The sequence below is a fragment of the Raphanus sativus genome, chromosome 2 (genome assembly GCF_000801105.2).
Source record: "Raphanus sativus cultivar WK10039 chromosome 2, ASM80110v3, whole genome shotgun sequence".
NCBI lineage: Eukaryota > Viridiplantae > Streptophyta > Magnoliopsida > Brassicales > Brassicaceae > Raphanus > Raphanus sativus.
In genome coordinates this window covers 1557517-1580282 of record NC_079512.1, presented here as the reverse complement: position 1 = coordinate 1580282, position 22766 = coordinate 1557517, and the positions used below count along the sequence as shown (strand labels likewise).

At 30.9% G+C, this 22766-nt stretch overlaps 3 protein-coding genes across 3 annotated transcripts; all 3 read right to left on the bottom strand.

Moving 5' to 3' along the window:
• Positions 1 to 1661: 1661 nt before the first annotated feature.
• Positions 1662 to 3795, bottom strand: LOC108837510 (uncharacterized). Its single transcript, XM_056998566.1, has 4 exons — positions 3766 to 3795; positions 3016 to 3453; positions 2109 to 2938; positions 1662 to 2061 (listed from the first exon to the last, which is right to left on the bottom strand). Exons 1-4 carry the CDS (start codon positions 3793 to 3795, stop codon positions 1662 to 1664), a joined length of 1698 nt encoding a protein of 565 aa, XP_056854546.1.
• Positions 3796 to 4754: 959 nt separating this feature from the next.
• On the bottom strand, positions 4755 to 8424 carry LOC108830934 (protein FLOWERING LOCUS T-like). Its single transcript, XM_057003558.1, has 4 exons — positions 8192 to 8424; positions 7420 to 7481; positions 7046 to 7086; positions 4755 to 5021 (listed from the first exon to the last, which is right to left on the bottom strand). Exons 1-4 carry the CDS (start codon positions 8390 to 8392, stop codon positions 4798 to 4800), a joined length of 528 nt encoding a protein of 175 aa, XP_056859538.1. The 5' UTR covers positions 8393 to 8424; the 3' UTR covers positions 4755 to 4797.
• Positions 8425 to 9526: 1102 nt separating this feature from the next.
• On the bottom strand, positions 9527 to 10887 carry LOC108840692 (60S ribosomal protein L13a-2-like). Its single transcript, XM_018613523.2, has 3 exons — positions 10434 to 10887; positions 9915 to 10067; positions 9527 to 9809 (listed from the first exon to the last, which is right to left on the bottom strand). The coding sequence occupies exons 1-3, from the start codon at positions 10709 to 10711 to the stop codon at positions 9788 to 9790; spliced, it is 453 nt and encodes a 150-aa protein (XP_018469025.1). The 5' UTR covers positions 10712 to 10887; the 3' UTR covers positions 9527 to 9787.
• Between the last annotated feature and the right edge of the window lie 11879 nt (positions 10888 to 22766).

Sequence of the window (22766 nt, the reverse complement as noted above, 5' to 3'; positions counted from 1 at the left end):
GAGAATAGGCTTCAGCCGCCTCACAAGAATTCTGGAGATCACCTTATAGAGTGTGTTTAGGCAAGCTATAGGACGGTACTCAGTGATCAGAGATGCTCCTGGATGCTTCGGCACCATAGACAGTATAGTAGCATTTGCAGAAGCTGGCAAGAACGAAGACAAGAAGAATTGGCGCACAGACTGGATTACTTCAGGGCCAAGAATGCTCCAAGATGCTTTATAGAACCCAGAGGTGAGGCCATCAGGCCCAGGAGCCTTGTTCTGATTTAGCTTGAATAGCACTTCAGTGATTTCCTCTGCTAATGGAACTTTGGTCATTTGGATACACAGAGTCTCAGAGCAGAAGAAGTCAGTGTGGGACTGGAACCATAGCCTTGAGGAAATGATGGCAAGCGGGGGCGCCGGTTGAGGCCCAAGAATTTTCTGAAAGTGAGATACTGCGTAGACACTCATCTGGATCGGGTCCGTGATGAGAACGCCTGAAGGGAGCATGAAGGAGCGGATAAAGTTGTAGTTTAGTCTTGCCTGCACAGTCCTGAAGAAGAAGACAGTGTTTTGATCCCCCTCCTTCAGCCAATTAACTCTTGACCTCTGCTTGAAGTAGCTTTCTTCAATGTCCCTCAGAAAGTTCCAAACTTGCAGAGCTTGTTTCTCCATCGCAAAAAGTTGGGCAGTAGGGGAGGTAAGGACCTGTACCTGCACATCTAAGAGTAAACGGTTAGCTTCACTCACCCTCACTTGAATTTGTGAAAAATTCTCTCTGTTTAAGTGTTTCAACTCGCTCTTTATTTGTTTTTGTTTCCAGTAAAGGTCAGTAAGGTTCCCAACAGCACTTCCGGCTCGAGTCCACGCAGCAAACACGACTGAGTGAAAGTCTGGGTGCTTTGTGAGGTAGTTATAGAACTTGTAAGGGCGGTTACCGGAGGAAGGGACTTTAGTGGCTAGGTCAAGAGTGCAGGGGCTATGGTCAGAGGAGGAAGGAGGGTGAAAGGTGGCAGAACAGTGTGGAAAAAGGCTTAGGATCGGGTTGTTTATTAGAAGACGGTCAAGCTTTTTTGCAATAGGACCTTCTGGTTGACGGTTTGTCCAGGTGAACCGAGGGCCAGAGAAGCGCAGATCATATACTCCCAACTGAGTTAAGCAGTCCTTGAGCTCTATCATATCATGGCTTAGGGCGTTTACATGTGACAGGGAGTGCTCTTCAGAGTGGATGATTTGGTTAAAATCTCCAGCTAAAACCCAGGGGGTAGTGTCAAGAGAGAACGAGTGGGCCATGCTCAGTAGCTCCACCCACAGATCAGTGCGCTCAGCCCTCTCATTAGAGGCATATATGGCCGTGTAAAGGAAGGGAGCGTTTCCTGGAATCCGAACTTCACATGTGATAGCTTGCCGAGACTGTTGGAGCACCTGCACTCCTATCGTTTCCCTCCAAATTACCACAATCCTACCATCAGCATCATCGGCATGATTTGAGGTATATTTCCATCCTCTACAAAGTTTATTCATCAAGTAACTCAGAGATTGATCCTTAATATGTGTCTCCAATAGAGTACCAAAAAGGGGCTGATGGGTGGCTAACCAATCACAAAAGGGCTTATGTTTAACCGGGTCATTTAGACCACGGACATTCCAAAAAAATAGTTTACTATACATAGGGGAGTTTAGTCAATGGTCTCTTCATGGCGTAGAGAACCATCAGGAACCAAAACAGAGTAAGGATTAGAAAGGGTTAAAGCGGGAGCAGGGTCAGAAGGAGGAAGAGTCAAGGCTGGGGAGGAGGAAGAGGCAGAGAAAAAGGATAGTTGGGCCAAAAAAGAGGGGAACAACTGTGGGTTAGGATCAGGGCGGGGTCTTTTGAGAGAGGGGGCATAAAAAGAGTCAGGAGGGCTCAAGGGGGAACCAATGGGATTTAGGATAGGATCAGCAATAGGGGGCTTTAGAACAGGGGTGGCCAAAAGGTGTTTAGAGGAGGAAGGAGCAAGCGGGGATAAGGACAAAACAGAGGATTTTGGTAGTTTAGGTTGAGGGTGGGAAGAGGGAGAGGGAGAGGAGGAGGAGGGGCTGCAGGGGGGGAAGGATCAGAAACACTGACAGCAGGTTCAAGATACATTTTCTGTTTATCTTTAGCAGTTGCTTCAGGGTTAATTTTTTGTTTATCTTTGGCAGTTGATTGTGGAGCTGACTTTGCACTCTTTTTTGCAGGTAAATCTGTTTTAGACGGAGGAGGAAGAAGCAGGCAATTGCGGGAGACATGGCCCAGTTCTTTGCAATGAGAGCAGGTGGGAGGGACCCAAGGATAAGAGACCTGAACTTCAACGACCTCACCATTCTCTCGCATAAACTCCACTACGTTAGGGAGAGGTTTCGTTAGATCAACCGCAACTTTCACATGCGAGAGGGTGAGACTGACCAAGTTTAGAGTGAATTCATCTGTCTCTTTAGGGTCTCCCACTAAACCAGCTACAAGACTGAGACCTTGTGTGTGCCTTAAGTCAAGGGGAACGCCTGTTAAATGAGCCCATATCTGGATAGATTCCAAAGGTGGAGCTTGAGAGGCAGCTGAGGAAGACCACTGCACAGCATGGAACATGGATTCTCCAACATACCAAACACTCTTCTCCAATATTTTCTGCCGCAAGTAATCAGAGGGAATGCGGACCAGCATAGAGCGGGACAAAGGGTTAGTGTGTATTTCAACTCTTTTCCCTTTTCCCCACATGTGATTGAGCACACTTTGAATATGAGTAAATGCAGGGGGTCTGCCATTGAAGTAGCATATAATAAAATCTTTGTGTATTTCAGCACCCTTCTGAAAGACACTGTCAGGAATCAAGACTCGAGGAATACCCTTATCCGACAAAGAGACCGGAGCAAGGCGCTTCAAAGACTTGTCTTCTTTCTGCCTGATTCTCTGGACAAGAGGGGGAGTTGAGGAGGCCTGCGGTTTAGCAGTTGAGTTATTTACATGAGTGGTTTCATCAGGGAGGGTAGATGAGGGTTTAGGAGAAGGGGAACAGGAGGCGGAGGGTCGGATTGGCTAGGAGAGGGCGAAGGGGGGATAGTGGTAACAGGAACAGTTTTGGGATTAGGGTTCAGGGAGGGAGCAGTAGATGGGAACAGAGAGGGAGCAGAGGTATTAGGAAAAGCTCCAGACGCTTTATTAGTTTGGATAGGAGAGGAGCTCTTTGGAGGCAGTATCTTAAAGTTTTCATGGTTAAGGGGAACAGTGTTTCCAGATCTGAGATTTACAGAGCTAGAAGACACAGTAGGTTTAGAAGCTGAGGCTCCAAGAGCAGATACAGCAACAGTTTTGGGGACAGGGAGCTTCGCTACAGGCCGATTAGATCTAGCAGTTTGTAACGAGAAGCGGTTAGGTTTGGGTGAGGAGGAACCGAGAGGAGGGAAAGGGTCATCAGGGTCAGGAGGGTCAGGGGGATGGGGGGAGGGAGGGGACTATCACCAGAAGTGAAGCACGGAGGAGACGGGGCGGAAGCACTGTTGTGTGGGAACCAGGGATTCGCCATTTACTGTTTCAATGCATCGGGTTTTGTTTTGTTTTCAATAAGATGTATTCTTCAAATTTAGAAAAACAAGTAAGGTATTTTTCAAATAATCCTTTTTATTTAGCATATAACTTATCCTTTCTTTATAAGCACAACCGTGTTTTTCTTTGGGTCAGCTTAACCGGTTAAGAATCCAAAATCCACTATGGCTCGCGGTTAAATGGCTCCGGTGTGTAACGTTGGAGTTTGACATGATCGTTACCTGAATAAAGTGAACGAAAAGTGCTTGCATGTTCTCGACTTTTAAACCAATTTGTATGATTTGATTTTGTACTTCAACTACGATTACAACTATGATTATTGATTACAACTATATATATAATAATATGACGTTTATATTCATCTCATGTTTTTTGCAGCACATTCGTTATTCTGATGTACGCACTTAATCAAAGATGTGGCTGGCTGCGTATGACGTTACACCAAGTGAGACCTCATGTAAGAGCATCCTCTCCTTTTCCTGCTTCCTTTGTGTTTGTGCTTTTCTATATATCCATATTGTATTCTTTTCTTTTCTTTTTGAAAAAACATATTTTCTTCTTTCTTTCTTTTTCCTTTTCAAATATTAACACTAACACAAATCACTAGACTACATTTTCAGTTTTGGAAAGATTCTAAACTGAAAAGTATAACTGTGCAAAAGATGTAATACAAGTATATATATATTATCTTCTCCCTGTCAATGTTAAATATCAAACGTATACGCACAATTTTTTTCAAGCCTTTAACACATTATTGAACTATTAAATTACATTTGTATTTTTGTAGAAAAGTGGCTTTATGTATTTTGATGCAAAATGTGTAGTTTGGATATTTTTGCATCAAAAAAAGAATAGTTCCCTATTTTCTTTCAACTTTTTCTATGTTTAGGAAAAGCATTATTCTTTACCCTTTCCAAATGCCGGCAAGCTTCTATAGTCATTCTTTTCAGAAAGTCAAGTATTAAGAATTGTCCCAGAGCAGATGCCAATGAAAACATATGCAACGCTGATATAAAGTTTGTCTATGAAATGAAAAGTCACATCATACACCATAGAAGTAAAACATCCATATTCATTCCTCCCTCTCAATTATTACATATAAAGTACCTTACATAGATCATAGATGTCAGCATGCATCACCTTCTGTTTAGTCATATCATCATATTCTTATTTCAACAACCTGATCTAGATGCGTAAATATAAGGTTATACAGTACACAAATGGATTACTTAAGAGGACGGAGGCATGGATATCTATGTTCTTCTTCCTCCGCAGCCATTCTCTCTCTGACAGTTGAAGAAAACGGCAGCAACGGGTAAACCAAGATTATAGTTCTCAGCGAACTCACGAGTATTGAAGCGTTGGCGCCACTCAGGTGCATAAACCGTTTGTCTTCCAAGTTGCCGGAACAACATCAAGGCTACTCGGTGAATTCCTGAAGTGGGACATGGGTTCTCATAGTGCACCAACTCATTGCCTTAACAAATAATCATCAAACATATATTTTGGTTATTGCTACGAATTGTTGCATGGACATATATAATATAGTACATGACTTGGGTTCATCCCCTGGGGTGAACCTTTATATTCACCACTTGATTTATGACCAATCAATGTAATATGTGGATAATTAAATAAAAAGTATTAAATATATTTAAAAATAGCTAAAAAAGAATAATGTCAATTCTAAACCCTAAATCTTAATTTCTATGCCCTAAACATTAATTCTTAAATCCAAATTCTATACCCTAAACTCAAATTCTAAACCCTAAGCTCAAATCCTAAACCCTAAACCCAAATCCTAGACCTTAAACCCAAACTGTAAACCTTAAATCTAAACCCTAGATCCAAATGCTATACCCTAAACCCAAACCGTATACCCTAAAACCAAATTCTAAACCCTAAACCCAAATCCTAGATTTTAAACCCAAACTGTAAACCTTAAATCTAAACCCTAGATCCAAATGCTATACCCTAAACCCAAACCGTATACCCCAAAATCAAATTCTAAACCCTAAACCCTATGAGTTTACGGTTTGGATTTAGGGTTTAGGATTTGGGTTTAGAGTATACGGTTTGGGTTTAGGGTCTATGATTTGGGTTTAGGGTATAGAGTTTAGATTTAAGGTTTACTGTTTGGGTTTAGGATTTAGAATTTGAGTTTAGAGTATGCGGTTTGGGTTTAGGGTATAGCATTTGGATATAGAATTTGGGTTTAGGGTATAAGATTTGGGTTTAGGGTATAGGATTTGGGTTTAGCGTATACAGTTTGAGTTTAGGGTATATGATTTGGGTTTAGGGTATATGATTTGGGTTTAGGGTATAGAGTTTGGATTTAGGAATTAAACTTTAGGGTTTAGAATTAAGATTTATAATTTAAAATTGGTATTATTCTTTTTTTAGCTATTTTTAAATATATTTAATAATTTTTATTTAATTATCTACATGTCATATTGATTGGTCATAAATCAAGTGGTGAATATAAAGGTTCATCCGAGGGGGTGAACCCAAGTCTTGTCCTATAATATATGAAACGGGCTATAATATTTTCCACTTAAAATTGTTTGCAGCATATAAAAGCGGATTTTAACGTTAAAACCCCTCAATTAAGTTTGTTTTGGGTAAAAAACTTCAAACTAAGTATTTAATGAATAAACCCCCAAATTAACTTTATTTAATGAATTAAACTCTTTTCGATCATAATTACCAGTACTACCGGTAAATTTTTGGTCTAGGGGTTTCTACATTAAAAAAATATAAGTGAGGGATTTTACCATTAGAAATAAAAAAATTCAAAATATAATAACATTATCCTAAAATTAATAATTTTAATATTCCAAAATTAATTTTTTAAAAAAATATGTAAAATATATGAGTCTAGTTTTTTTTAAAAAAGTCAACATTATATATGTATAAATTAAAATTGTAAAAAACAAGAAAATATAATAAAAATTATCTTAAGATTTACCCGTAATAAAAACTATCTAAAAGTTAAAAATGTAAAACACAAGAAAATAGATAAATCTTTAGATAATTTTGTTATATTTTATGGGTTTATACATTTTTAATTTCTACATATATAATGTTGATTTAAAAAACACTACTCATATATTTTACAGAAAGTTTTTAAAAATGCTAATTTTGGAATATTAAAGTTATTAATTTTTAGATAAATGTTATTATATTTTGATTTTTTAATTTGTAGTGGTAAAACCCCCCACTTATGTTTTGTTTAATATAAAAACCTCTAAACTAAAAAATTACCGGTAGTACTTGTAATTATGACCGAAAAGGGTTTAATTCATTAAATAAAGTTAATTTGGGGGTTTATTCATTAAATACTTAGTTTAGGGGTTTTTACCCAAAACAAATTTAGTTGAAGGATTTTAACATTAAAAATCCTATAAAAGCTCTCTTTACTGTCCACTTCATGGCAAACACTTGACTAATTGCATATTTGCATGTATGGCTTAGTGAATATACAGAGTTAAATAAACTCACCAAAAGCGGTTCCAGTTGTGGCAGGTATATCAGTCACCAACCTGTAATGAGAGCATCCATTTAGATTTAAGATATTGTTTTTTTTTTGCTAGAGATTTAAGATATTGTTTAGCCGCATACTTAAATGCTCTTGATGTTTGATACATCATAGTCTTTCAAAGTTTCCAATCATATGTATTTTTATAAAGGTGAGACGAAAAACATATGTTGCGTAGATAAGTTATGATATAACATGCACACTCTTAATTCTTAAATGGAAACAAAACTAACCTGACTATAAGTCATGTTCTGTACTTGTACAGAATCTCTGTGAGTGTGGGGTTGTATTTCTCTCATGTAAATTTGAATGAAATGATTAGAGAGATGACACTAACCAATGGAGATATTCTCGGAGGTAAGGGTTGCTTGGACTTGGCACATCTGGATCCACCATAACCTTCTCATTTATACCCCGTCAACACGAACCGAATAAGAAGATGATGAAAGATCAAAAGATCAAGAAAACATGAACAAACACATATTTTTGTGTTCCATATTTTTAAAGCTGGCAGATGATAACACAAGAATTAATGAAAGGCTTAACTTATCTTAACAAAAAGCTGAAGCTAATTAATAGAATTAAGGTAGTACTAGTTACATGTCCTGATGTCCAAAATATGTATTCAATTCATATATGTCAATTGCTAGTTCATTATATTTTGTCTCAGATATTTATGATTTCGAAAAGTACGTACATTTAAACATATTAAACCACTATTTAATAAATTAATTATCTTATCTTATACCAAATTGGTTTATTGATGTAATCAAGTTCTCTATAAATCTCTATAAATCTCTATAAATTTAAAATATTATAGTTCCAATATTATTAATTAATTTATAAGAACTTATGATTTTTTATAGAAATCTTGAAGAAATTTTTTAAAAATTAGTTAACATAATAATCAAGAAAATTCCCGGAAAATCAAAATCACTAAAAACCCAAAGCAATTATGCATGCAAGACACTCGGAAAACATCACGTAACTAGTAAACTAGGTAGATAAGAAGAAAAGAGTTAAGTATAATATAACACTTGAGTTAATATTCCCAAGCCCAACATTTAAGGAAGGAATTGACAAAATTAATTAGATGATAGAAGACGAACCAAAGTGTAGAAATTTCTGAGGTCATCTCCTCCGATCTCGACCGTTGGTTTATTAAGAACTTGAGAAGTCCTTAGATCCAAACCATTAGTAACCTGTCTTTGGCCATAATTGACCCTAAGAGAGATCAATCTCATGAAAGGATCAACAACATCACCCACAACTCTTGCAAGCACAAGTGGATCTCTCGGACTTAAAGACATGATCTTTGATCTCAAGTCTCAACAAATGCTTGTTTTTTGTTTCTTCGTATAAATCCTACATTTCCATCCTCTATATTTATAGTGTTTAGTGAATGGCATTGACTGACTCGAGTCGTTGAAATGAAACCATTACAACTGTCTTATTCGTGTCTCGTTATCTTCAAGAATCTAAAACTGGTTCGACGTACGTACATCACTTATCGAGTTATTATCGTCTTCTTATTCATACTTTTCATTTTATTGTTCTGTTGGTTGTAATGTTGTATTTCATTCCACCGCTCTAAACTATAAATTTAAATTTTGCAAATTATATTCGTCCACTTGCGACTCGCTAGCCAGTAATATCTGGCTTATCTACTTTCGGCTAAAATATCTGATTTGATTGATTTGCTTCCTCCAATCTACAGCTCTCAACCATGCTACATGAATCATCATTCGATTTGCATTATCTTAAATTCACGAACCGTACGGCACGGCAGTTAATAGTAACAAAAATTTCTATGGATCCAAACGACAATATTTGAGACAACTACAATGAAGTCTTAATAATTACAAAAACATATAAATACATATATTTATGTAAACATTTTTATGACTATTAATTGTACGGTGCAGTTTGTAACATTCAGAACCTACATATAGATATTATATATTTTTGTTCAAAAAAGATATTATATATTTATATGTTTTTGTTATAATTAAGATTGCACCGTAATTATTCCGCAATTGTTTTACATATTACCATTTGGATCCTAATTCTGACTTAATTAGTATATTTCTTGCCCAACCATTTTGATAGATTGTTGAAGTTTTGAAACTGAATACTTCTAATTGCCGACATGGATACTAAGACTGGACCACAATCTGCTAAAGTTTCAAGACTAAGGGGGGTGTATTGAATCATGGATTTTAAAACTTTGGGTAGATTTGAAAAAATATTGGAGTTTGAAGAGACTTGAGCTAAATCTCATTTATATGGATGGTATTTTAAAAAAGGAAATAGATTTGGGTGTAATTTTTTCTTAAATTTCAGAGTACTTGAGATCATTTGATCTTTAAATTTCAGAGTACTTGTCAAAGTCTAATTATTTTTAAACGTGAAGTAATCACTCTTTTCAACAGAGCAAGAACGTGAAATTTACAAGCTACCAAAAGCACAAACAAAATTCAAAAGGTAGAACCGAGACGAGCACCAAAGCAAGTATTAAACCAAATAATAGATGCTAATTCTCAGTACTTGATGGGTGCAAGAACATCGAGCTGGGATCTGAGCTCAATGGTATCGTTCACTAATGACCCCATGTAATTGATGCCAATTCTGATTCTATCTTAATGGTATCGTAATGGTTTCAGCCAACCTCAAAAGACAGACGGCCCAACAAGCAGTACTTGTGATCAGCCTGGAGTCTCAAAAACCCTATGCACGAACAAAAGGGGCATAATTTAGAAAACCAGTTGGAAGACACTGGACACTTTCAATAGCTATGAGCAAACAAAAGAAAGGGTTGAAAAGGATGTTTACTTGAGAGCATCAGGAATAACCATTCTCTTGACCTTGTTGTAAGGTGGTGGGACTCCTTCAAAGACCTTCAAGCGTGCAAAAGCAGCAGCTCCAGTGGAATGTCCAAAAGCAGCAGCTTCGAGTGCTCCACGCTTGGTCTTGTGTGGAATCATCCTGCCATAACAAACAAACATTTTCAAAAACATCTCATAAAACTTCCAAACTACAGCAATACATTTCCAAAAAAAAAAATGTCTGACAAATACAAACTACACAATATAAAAGCCAGACACTTTCTGTAACCTAATACGTTCACTAATGACCCCATGTAATTGCAGCTACTGATACAAACACCCTACAGTCTAATTTTCATTTTCAAGAAAAAGTTCACATAATGATGAAAAGGCCGACACTTTCTGTAACCTAAGCCATTGATACAAACACCCAACACTCCAATTTGAATCTTCAATCACAAGATCCGCAACAAACGCAAAAACAACACGTGTACAAGTTCTAAAGTGGAGGGATTAGACAACGAACCCACGAACGGTACGCCAGAAGATCTTACAGGGAGCCCTGAAGTCAATGGGACCGTGAGAAGGTTTAGTGTTCATGTGTTTCCAGAGAAACCTCATGTTCTTCATCTTCTGTCGAACCAATCCACCTGACAGGCATATCTCCTCGCATCTGACGACAACGACTCTCTGTCTGTTGAGCAGCTCCTTGGCGATGATCGAAGCAAGACGGCCTAGCATGTGGTGCCTTGCGTCGACCACGACGCGCTTTGCGCATATCGATGAACGCTGCAGAAGCTTCATCGTTACCGTCAAGCTTGCGAGAGAAAGTTTCGGAAACGAGTCAACATATACAGAGGTGTGAGCTTCATAGATCGTCTTTTCCTTTGGTTATTTTTTAATATTGATTTTGGGTCTCTCCAAATAACATGCATAGAGGTGGGATTTGAGTTACGATAGTTTTGCCTTGGAATAATAGAAAAGTTTGCTTCAAATCCTTTTCATAGTTTTTTCTTTTTAAAATTGTTTATCTTTCAATAACAGTGGATTTGATTCAGTTTTTATAAATTATTAATTGAATAACAGTGGATTACAAATGATTTTTAGTGACTTTAGATAAATGTCATATTCAATAACACAAAATTTGAAAACAAAATTAGAAATCATTAGTTGAATAACAGGAAATTTTAAAATAAAACCAAAACACTTTAAAATCCATGATTCAATACACCCCTCTAAAAGATAGTTAGGGCGGATTCATTAATGAAAAATGTTTCAGTAATATTATTTAAGAAGATAAATTTCTACGCTTTCATAATTTGTTTAATAGTAATTAATAATATATATTAAATGAATTAAAATATTATACAATATTACTAAAATTTTCTATTTAAATTATTTTTAAATTATTTTAAATACATTTATAAGATAATTTAAAACTCATAAGCAAATCAAAATGAAATATCAAATTGATATTATAGTTAAATAATTTTATAAATAGTCATATCTTACCATGAATATGGAAAAGTCACTTAATCAGAAAATATAATTAAATTATTAAAGCTAAAATATATATTTCTGTCAACAGCTAATATATATCTATATACATATAAATTAATGCTACAAATCTCATTTTTTCTTGACTTCGTGGCCGGCCCTAGATATTACTATTTTCATATCATTTTAAATGATGTTTAAAGAAAAAGTTTATTTCAAAATAATTGATGTTTTTATTATTTTAGGTAAAATTTAATATCATTTGAATTTTGTGATCGACTATAAAATATTACATTTTTTCTTATTAATTAAATTAGTTTTATTAATGATATTTTTATGTAATTAAGATAAATTACATAGAAATTTGTATTTTCTTTATCTATGTACAAAAACCTTGAAAATCATACATATGGAGTATATACTATGACAGAGCAACCAATTTATGTTTTAGTATTTTGAAGGATTTTGAGACCGAAGGCGTGGCCTTCTTTCAGATACCACAATACTGAAAATTTAATTTTTTAAAAAGTACATTAGACTAGAGTGGTGGAGATTGGAACTTGAAGACAGGAGAAGTAACAGAAAAGCCTTCATAATTTCTCAGAGTGTAGCTAAATATCTTTTTCTCTCAATTGATATGCTGCTACAGGACCTCCTAAGTGGTTGAAGGAACTTTTAGATATTATTGCATTTGTGCCGTGTATTCTTTTGACTTACATTTGTACCGTGTATTCTTTTGGGTTTACTGGCTTTATTGGCGGTTTTTTTTGGGTCCGACTTGTGTAAGTTCGATGGCTCTTTGGCTTGAGCTCCTGGTATTTTTTTTTGGTAAATGCTCCTGGTTGTATTTAGGAGTTGTTCTTTGGTTCACTGATTGAAATTCTCTATTTTAGATAATATAAATTTAACTGATGACAAAAAAGAGTGACAAAAAAAACTGAACGACTAGCTTTGTCAAATCTAATAAAAAAACACAGTTTACGTAAAAATGTATATTTAAGAGTCATAAGTTTCAAATGATTATGATTTACAACAAATTTTTTTTATATGTGTTTTTATATATTTTTCTTACAATTAGAACCATGCAATAATTAGTGCGTATACCACCATTAGATCCATATTTTCTTCTCATTCAAACTCTCATTTATTTCTCACATATTACTCTTCTCTATTTATAAACAACCGCATAAATATTATTAAACTATTATCATTACGTCCAGGATAATGTGGTTGGATGGTAAGAAAACGGAGTTGAAACGGTAATACATTTCAGGTTTGATACATCTGCTGTGTAAAATTAAATCATATTATTTTGAACACATATACGGATATGAATCTATATATGGATATATGTGCTTTAGGATCTATTTACACATCCAGAAAGATGATTTATTTATAGACTGTATTTTCCCTTATATAAGTTAATCTGGACATTTCTATAGATCTGTAATATCTCCAGATTAATAAAAGAAAAGAAAAAAACTATTATCTAGTTTGTTCTTGTGTTAAAGAAACTATTATCATTACAAGTATTATATTGCTCTGGAATGAAAAGTTATTTTTGTACAGAACATAACTTTAGTTTGTTCCCCCGGTCAATTTGCTTGTTTCGCGCAGGCTTTACTGGTCCACATCTTTTATTTGCACCTTCATCCCTAAGATGAGGATCTTTTTTTTATCAAACCCTAAGATTAAAAGCTAGTATTAAAATACAAAGAAATAAATGATAAAAATTCAAAACATAAATATTCATCTAAAAGTTTGTTTGTGTTAAAAATAGTATTTGATGATAGTTAATAACTCCTTTCTCTCATACTAGAGATAAAAATCGCTTTTACGTTAAACATAGGTATATAGGTCAAAGACTAAGGGTCCAACTACTTCAAATGCAGTGATTGCGATTATGAAAATTTACAGATCTGGGTGATTATAGTTTCAAAAGTTATTTAGTGTTTTGTATGACTATCACAATGTTTGAAAATTGTTGCGTTTGCGAAATATTTGTGACTGATTGATTATGAGATATTACAATTGTTTAATAATAAATGACCAATATAAACATATTATAACATTATAAAAATATAAAAACATACTATTGTGATAAAATATAATAATTATTAATATAATATGATTAATAATAATATTTTGTTTATTATTATTTTTAATTAGTTGAAAGATAATTTTAATAATTTATTTTTGAATATTTATACTAAAACTTTTAAAAGAATATTTTGCTTCGCTTTATATGTGTATATCTTTATATTTGTATGTATATTATTTTTTAAAAATTCTAATGAATAGCTAGTTTAAAATTTTTATAAAAAAAACTATGACCCTGTTTGTGAATTTAAATTAATATATAAAATATGTATACATTTTATTTATCATATTTACATTTTTAATTTAAAATTTAAATTTTAAAATATTTTTTAAAAAATATTTTATATTTATTTATTCAACCGTAATCGTAAACGCTAACTGGTACCAGCTTTTAATTTTAAAAGGTTTGGAACGGTTTAAAAAGATTTGTAGCGGTTTGTTTGATTATTTTGAAATGCTGTTAACTTCTATCAACTTTAAAAGCTGCGTTTGCAGGTGGTAGAAGGGAAACCAGTCAATCTCTAAGACAAAAAGAAATATCTTAAATGTGGGTTTCAATTATACCGATTCTGTAAACATCTCAGGTAATTTTATTGTTTATCGAATATCATGTAGACAAAGCTTGGTTTGAATCACATTAAAAGGTAGTTTTTTTTTCATTAAAAGGTAATTCGTTTGACAAGTTACAACCTCAAAATTGAATATTTATATATCTTCTGCGAAGCTATATTATTCTTCTTTACTGATATTTTCAATTTATTTGGTTTATCTTTATTGGTGTTTTTCAATTAAACTTGTTCTGTTTTAGAATGTAATAAAGCAACTTTAGTGTTTGGGGCAAACAAAAGGTTACTTGCACATACATTCGTGTGTGATGTCACACATTCGTTATTTCTGATGTGTTCAGCTCGTAAAAATCTATTATATTACAAAAGAAATCATGACTTCATTTCATATGTAATTTTTTTTAAAAAATGGACATTCCTTAGAAAATCATATTTCATTTATTTATAACTAATATTTTAGCATCACTAAAATATTAAATCTTATATACTCAACAAATATAACAACTTCACCTATAAAACTGTTTTAATTTTATTTTTAATTATACCAAATTTATTGACAAAAATCTAACAAAATCCTACAAAAAATTTAAATATTTTTATATAATAATGCATCATTAATTTCGTAATTAACAGCATAATATTATTCAAATCAGTTTTAATTAAGATTTTATTATAAAACAAAACTTAAAAATTTGTATGCTATTTTCATAAAATTTCTAATCATAGTCTATACTATATTAAATATAAGTACTATATGAACTAAATAGAAAATTATATTAAACTAATAAATTAACTTATTTTTTTTTTAAAAATCATTTAAAATATCATTCACCATTAAAAGGTATTTAAATTCGTGAACCACATATAAAATTTAATAAAATAATAATTCTCAATTACTTAAACATAACAATACATTTACTTATTAATTCCTGATATATACTAAAACTATACATGCTAAAGTATATTTTTTAAACACAGCAAGAAAATATAAATTTTACTAAACAAATATCTATTCCACAGTATAACTAAATAAATTTTAAGAGACATTTTGTATGCAAATAGTAGTAACTAAAAATATATATATATATATATATATTAAGGGGTTTATCTATTTGATTATTTCAGATTATAGTTTATATAACTACAAAGTAAAATGTGTAAAATAAATACTTATATGTTAATAACGTCAAATAAAAAAAAGTTAAAGTAAAATTATAGAACTACATTATATATAACAACAAAATGTAAATCATATATTTAAAATATGTACATATGTCAAATTTATATTTTTATAATCTATACTATTTTTTTTTACGGCAAACGGCTATTCTATTACTCAAATTTGAGGTGGTCTGGGTAACCAGACCGGAATAGAACAACCAACAAAATGTAACTTCCTATGGAAGGATCTAGCTGTCCTAGCTAAATAATCTGAGATCTGATTACATGCTCTTGGAATAATCTATACTATTAAAACAGAAGTCACAACTTGATTCATATGTGATTTTTTTTAAAAAATAGATCCTAACTAAAAATATGTTTAATAATATATCAAGCCTAAATTAACCATCAACTCCTACAAAACTGTATCTTTTAACAAACCAATATTTTATTTCTTATCTTATATATTAAAATAGAAGTCATGATTTATTTCATGTGTGATATTTTAAAAAAATAAATTAAAAAATTGGTTTTATTGTTAAACACAAATTCAATAGGATAAATATATTCTAAAAGCAATATATAGATGATGATTTGAAATAATTAATTAATTTACAGTATGAAAAAATAAAATTATTGTATTTAAAGGATATATACATTTAAATAAGTAAGTAACCTTAAAAATATATACTAATTATATAAAAAATAAATACCCGTCGAGATCTAGTTTAATTTAAAGTAATGGCTGTTGATCACGTGGTAAACCATGTGAGACATCATGCAGGAGTCCTCCCTTGTTTTTTTTGCCTTCTGGATTTATGATTCATTTTCTTTAAAAGATTCATTCTCCTTGAAAGTTGTTTATAATAAATTGATATAAATTTTATATTTTGCAAGAGCAATCTCAATGGTAGTTTCTTACCATGAAGTTCTAAAATTATATATTTGCAAAAAAAAAAGTTCTAAAATTATATTGATGTATGTATATAAAAGTATACTATTAAAAAACTGGTTATAAAGTTGGTCAAATAAAAGCCGATTGTGTCTAGTTCTTTGCACTGTTCGCAGACTCCACTGACACGTGGTGATCCGCGATTGATTCGCTTTTTTTTTATTTTTTCTAATCAGACAAAAAGAAAAAAAATTTAAGAACCCTAAATAGGTTTATGGGATAATCATGTTCTTAGATTTTTTTGGTATGTACGGATCTGTTACTTAAATAATTAAAAAATACATATAGCTTTTTATCCCTTTAATACTTGACTTATCGATGTCAATGAATATAAAAATGATACGATTGTTGGGCATTTCATTTGTAAATTAAACCGCCCAACTTTTGGAATAGTATGGTGTTGTTAGTCGAGCAAATATGCATGGGTTGTTCATGTCATTAACACATTTTTTCATGTCATTAACACATGTAACACTAGCAAACTGTTTTGGGTTATGTTGGTTTGAGAAGCGGCTTTACATCTTGTAGGCAAGCTTTATGTCTTATTGTCTTCCAATAGGACACTAAAGAAGGTGTATTCAATTAAGAGTTTGAAGTGATTTGTATTAATCTGACAAATTCACTATAATTCATATATAAATTTTAAAAATATTTTAAAATTTAGTATTATTAAATTTGTCATTTCATAAAACATTCTAAAATCTACTGTTATTAAACAAAATTTAAGTTAAAGAGTTTATAGTGTTTTAAGTGTTTTTAGAATGTTTGAAAAGAATTTCTTAGTTATGAAAATTAAAATCTAAATCTTGTATTTTTAGATGAGATTCTAAAGTTGTTTAAAAAATCACACCAATTTTAGATTTTCTTGCAACCATATAAAAACTTACTAAAAATCAAATCACTTAAAATTTCAGATTCAACATAGCCTCTTAAAACACTAGATTTGGTGTAATTTTATCTCCAATAGAACACTAAAAATAACACTATCCCACCAAATTTGGTGTAGAGTGAATAGTGTTACACCAAATTTGGTGTAAACTATTCATCGTACCAAATATTTAATATACATATTTTATTATATTTCACTTGATAATATAGTTTAATTATTATCATTAATCAGTTCAAATTTGTAACTAAACATAAATATATTGTATTATTTGTATTTTTAAATTATTTTACATAACTAAAGTATTTTATTTTATTTTCAAGTAATAAATCACTAAATGATTATTTTCATTTTATATTGTAACAAATAAAATATCATAAATTTTTATATTTTATTTTATTTCCAGGTAAGAAACCACTAAATGATTGTTATCATTTACTTATCTTGTAATGTATTTTTATTTTGAAATATTTTTATAATTTTTATTTAATTTATATTTAATTAGCAATGAACAATTAATAAAATTACATTATTGTAAAGTTAGATTTAATAGTAAATAATAAAAATTTATGTAGTACTATTAAGTTCACCAAACATTAAAATAACATTTTTATTTTATTTTATAATATAGTTAAAAATTTAATACTATCTAATACAAATTTTATTAAAATAAATATATTATTTTGTTAGGTGCTTTTCGTAATTACTATCTTTTAATTTTAATATAATATTTTATATAAAATAAATACATAAAGGTATAATATTTTTAAACCAAAAACATAAATGTAAATAACTTTTATAAACATAAATAAAACAATTATTAATCAATTTCAAATAATAAAAAATAAAAATTATTAAAAATAAACATATCAAATAATATATTATATTATATTTGGTGTCATGGTCGGAGATAACAAAATAAAATTAACACAAAAACAACAAAATATCAAATTTGGTGTAATTTCAACACCAGATTTGGTGTCATGGTTGGAAATACCTTTAGGCAAAGTGTGTAGTTTGGATATACTAATTAATTTCTTAAACTAACCAATTTTTTTTTTTTTTGCTTAAAACAAATATCTATTTTTCCAACCTTTTCTATTAGAAAAGTTTATTTACCCCATTAGTAGTAGAAGTGTAAAGTTGATTCTAACGCCCTCTTTTCTGAAATTGAGATATTAAGAGGTGGTCCGTCGAAAATAAAGCCGAGGAATACAATGCACTGTTGCTATAGATTACTTTGCATACATTCATTTAGAATGACATATAATGTCGCATCACATAGTATCATATATACAAGCAAGAACACTGTCCTATTTCTTTCCTCCCTTACAATTATTAATAGAAGTATATTCTTTAATTATATGTAGATGTCAGCAAGCACCACCTTCTTTTTACTCGTATCACTGAAGTCTTATTACAACAGTACCTTAATGCTTTGATATCTAATTATAGCGTACAATAATATTAGTTAGAGATAGGAGACATTTAGGTTCTTCGTCCTCCACGACATGATAACGGCTAGGTTCGACGGAGAGACCAACATAAATCACTAATGTAGATACAGCGTGATCACCAATCACGAATGTCTGAACTGCTTCCGCCACTCGGGTGCATATATATAAACCATCTATAATTGCCCGAAAAACAATCAATGAACACATTAAGTTAAAACTTCGAATGGTTATAAGACGGACATAGGAAGCATAATAGGCTGATCTAAGTTGTAGACATATGGAGCAGACGAAATTAACCAACGTTTTCTTCTTAAAATTTTCATCCACAAAGTCTTTGATAGTTTCCAGTCATGCATATATATATATATATAGAGGTGAGACTAACAAAGGAAACGTTGCAGCTATGGTATATAATTAACATGACAGTTTCAAGTTAAAACTAAATTTGACACAAGTCTATAAGTCAAGTTCACCGCATCTATTAAGAGTGTGATTGATTAATGGCAAAGTAAAATGGTGTGAAAAAATGAAGTGGGAAAGGGAGGAAATAAACTTTTCAAAGTCGAATAAAAAATTTCATTTGTTTAAAGTGAAGGAATACTTTAATCTAGTTACCTTCATTTTTAGAATAAACTGGTGGAAAACTTATTTCAATTGATTGGAAAAATAGAACAAATATTTACTCAAATGGATATCCCTTCCGTTCTAAAAATATCTATATGTTCAGAAAAAAATACATTTTCTACATTGTCATGGTAAACTATAAACTTCAAAAAACTGATTATTGAAATTATATTAGTTAAAATTATGGAGGCAGTTAATTACAAAAAATAATGTAATGGCAATCAATGGCAAAGGAAGAGAGGTGGGAAAGGGGGCAGTTGCTCCATATGAATTATTGGACAAAATTTATTTTCACTGAGATTTTGATCTTATGAATAAATATTAAAATATCTTCTAACTCCTCCCATAATTTTAAGTTCAAACTTTATATTTGTCACTGGTGAACTTTTTGGGTGCCTCCATCACTGTTGGTAATTAAAATTTCATTTGTTTTTCAATATGTGTAAAAATTATAAAATATACATCTTTTTTAAACAAAGATAGAATATACTAGAATATACGGTCATACCCTAAATTTCATTTATAGTTTGTTTTTTATTTAAAGGGAGAAAGTCTATAAGTCAGGTCCTTCACTTGTTTAATCTCTGTGTGTTGTTCATTTCAAAGTACATTAATTGAATGTTGCACAGAAGAAGTGACATCTTTTTCTCCAAAAACTCTGATTCTATATGTTCCCTTCTGTTATTAGTAAACTATAGATTTCTGTATCACTTAAGAAACTATAGTAGAACCTCTATAAATTAGTAATGTTAGAATTTTGAAATTTTATTAATTTATAAATATATTAATTTACAAAAACTTTTATTTAAATTTTATTTTAAGATATATTTATTCTAAGATGAGAAAATATTTGATTTTAGTAGTGTATATCATTAATTGCATTTTTTTGAAATTTGATATTTATATTATTTATATTATATTATTTTGGGTATATAATATATACTGCATAGATCTTAAATTTGGTTTTAGATATAATATTACTAAATCTCATCAAAAATATATTAAGTGTTAAGAAAATATTAATATAATTCCATGTGAATATAAAATAAAAATATAATAATAGTTTCTTATTTATATAATTTTTTATAAATATAAATTATTAATTTATAATTTTAATAGGACCATATAGTTACACAAATTTCTAAAAATATATTAATTGGAATCAGTAAAATCTATTAATTTATAAATATTATTAATTTATCGAATATCAATTTATAGAGGCTTTAATATAGTGGATTTTAAATATCCATGTTAATTGAAGATGAAGTCTGGAATAAATCAAACGATTATACAGGTGGTTTGGGCTTTTATAGTAATCCAGCTAATCCTATAAAAATCAATTTTATTTCGACGGTTTGGACTTAAATCTATTTGAGATTAAACTGGTCTAAAACCCGAAACTATTATTTATTCCATCCATTTCTTTTTAGTTTTTGTTCTAGGTTTATAAACACAAATTAATAAAACATATGATTTTGTATATTTTCAAAATAAAAACACAATTATCTATACATCTAACCACATTTCAACCAATAAAAAATAGAATTGAAAATCTTGTTAATAAATTTTGTATTGAAATTCTAATCATTTTTGTAACTAAAATCATTTTTGATACTAGATATTTTAATATTTCAAATCCCAACTATAATAAATCAAATACGAAGATGCCAATGTATTTTACTATTAGGTTATTCCAAAAATCATATTATAATTTGACAACCATGTCTTCTTCTTCTTCATGTATAACATGTTTCATTGTGTATAAAACAAATTTTGTTTTCTTATATAGTTAGTTTTAATTTATATTCGTATTTCTATCTAGTTAAATTTTATTTATTTATATTGTAATTTAAAGCATAATAAATACTTCTGTTAAAGAAGAAAAGTTTAAACTGATTTTATATTAAGAAATAAGAAGTTAAAGTCAATTTGAAAGTTTCAATTTTTTAAAATGGTGAAAATGAGATATATATACTATTATAATTAATTATTCTGAAAATTTTAAAATTTGTAAACAAAATCTATAGTTCTTTCAGGACGAACCAAATTTTGAAATATAAGCCGAAAACATTAAGAACCAACTCAAATAAATATCAATAGACTTTGAGGGTTTTAAACCTGACCGTGCCAGCCCATTTGACTATATATCCAAAGATGAGTAGTGTGTAAATCATATCAAAATATATTTCTTAAGTAAATTTGATAAAATGATTGGAGAGATGATACAAACAATGGAGTTAATGGAATAATCAAGAATCTTGCGATCAAGGAACAATTTTGATCTCTTCTAAATGTTTTTGGTTTCCGGTGAGGTCAATATGATCACTACTGAAATTGCTTCAAGTGTTACCAGGGATTGCTGTTATCAAGTGGTGTTACTCTGTGGCTTTTTGTCATCTCTCAGGTCACAAACTATGAGAAATTCTCAGGCTTAATATACATCTTTATCCCATGCAGGCTCATGGTGTAAGGAGGTTGGGGCAGACCCTTCTTTTTATCCTCTTTAGGATGATTCTTCTTTAACATAAGGCATTTACTAATGTTTTTATCCTCCTTAGGTACTATGTTTTTGAACTCAATTGTTTTTCCATTACAAGTCGGTTTGACTTGAACACTTGATAAAAGTGCTCAGCGACAAAAAAACAAACAAACAATGGAGTTAATGGTGAAGGTTGCTTAGACTCGGTACATCTGGATCCACCATAACCATCATTAAACAGCCCAGTATAGGCCCAATCTTAACCCAGCGAAACATGTCTAAATTACCACCAAATTGCCTCCACTTGGAAGCACACGTTACTGTATACCGATGAATTTGGCCAACCAGAAGGTTCATGGGGGAGTTCACACATTTCAAAAATATAATAATGAACAGTGACGAATTCGGTTCGTTGGAGGTCGTCTGGGTGAACCTGGATCGTCACGAATTCGCCACATGACGGCTCTCTAATGGTCGGTTTTCTTTTTTAAATGAAAAAAAATAAAAAATAAAAACTGTGAAGGGGATTCACTCATGGGGATGCTCTTATATCCTCTTCTTACAAACTATATCTTCCATTTTAATTACAATCATACATGACCTTGTTGAGGTAAGTCCTAGGGCATGAAACATTTTGACTCTCTTGGATAAACGCCTATGATGATGATATAAGAACATAAGAATCAACAATTATCTCATAAGATATATCAACATTAAATTTTGAAAATATAAAAGAAAGAAACATGAGAGAGAGATTATTCTCATTTGAAAATATCTCAAAATAAGAAAAGACTTATTTACTTTTCTAGTTGCTTCTAGATTTCTTTTCTTGTAAAATATTAAATACACAATTAAATAGTAATAGAACTATTCATGAAATACTCCCTCCGTTCCTAAAAATAGAATTTTCTGGATTTTATTTTTATTCCACAAAGAAATATTTTCTATATTTTTAAGGTATTTTTGTCTACTTTTGAAGTATTTTTGTATACTTTTGAGGATCATTAATTATGAATATTTGAGTTGATTAAATTTTATTGGTTGATAGTTATTGGAAATTGTATAAAACATAAATAGTAAACTAAAGTTGGCAAATATTTATTGTAGTCTTAATAAACGTGAAAACTCTAGAAAATC

Bases quoted from the DNA above. Each gene is read 5' to 3' on its own strand.
- LOC108837510 (XM_056998566.1), bottom strand. From the start codon at position 3,795: ATGCAAGCACTTTTCGTTCACTTTATTCAG. The intron at 3,454-3,765 runs GTAACGATCATG...TTCTGGTGATAG, and splicing joins TTTTCGTTCACTTTATTCAG to TCCCCTCCCTCCCCCCATCC. The intron at 2,939-3,015 runs GTTCCCCTTCTC...GCTAAACCGCAG, and splicing joins AATCCGACCCTCCGCCTCCT to GCCTCCTCAACTCCCCCTCT.
- LOC108830934 (XM_057003558.1), bottom strand. From the start codon at position 8,392: ATGTCTTTAAGTCCGAGAGATCCACTTGTGCTTGCAAGAGTTGTGGGT. The intron at 7,482-8,191 runs GTTCGTCTTCTA...ATAAATGAGAAG, and splicing joins TCAGAAATTTCTACACTTTG to GTTATGGTGGATCCAGATGT. The intron at 7,087-7,419 runs GTTAGTGTCATC...CTCTCATTACAG, and splicing joins CTCCGAGAATATCTCCATTG to GTTGGTGACTGATATACCTG.
- LOC108840692 (XM_018613523.2), bottom strand. From the start codon at position 10,711: ATGAAGCTTCTGCAGCGTTCATCGATATGCGCAAAGCGCGTCGTGGTC. The intron at 10,068-10,433 runs GTTCGTTGTCTA...TTGTTATGGCAG, and splicing joins TTCTGGCGTACCGTTCGTGG to GATGATTCCACACAAGACCA. The intron at 9,810-9,914 runs GTAAACATCCTT...GTTCGTGCATAG, and splicing joins GTTATTCCTGATGCTCTCAA to GGTTTTTGAGACTCCAGGCT.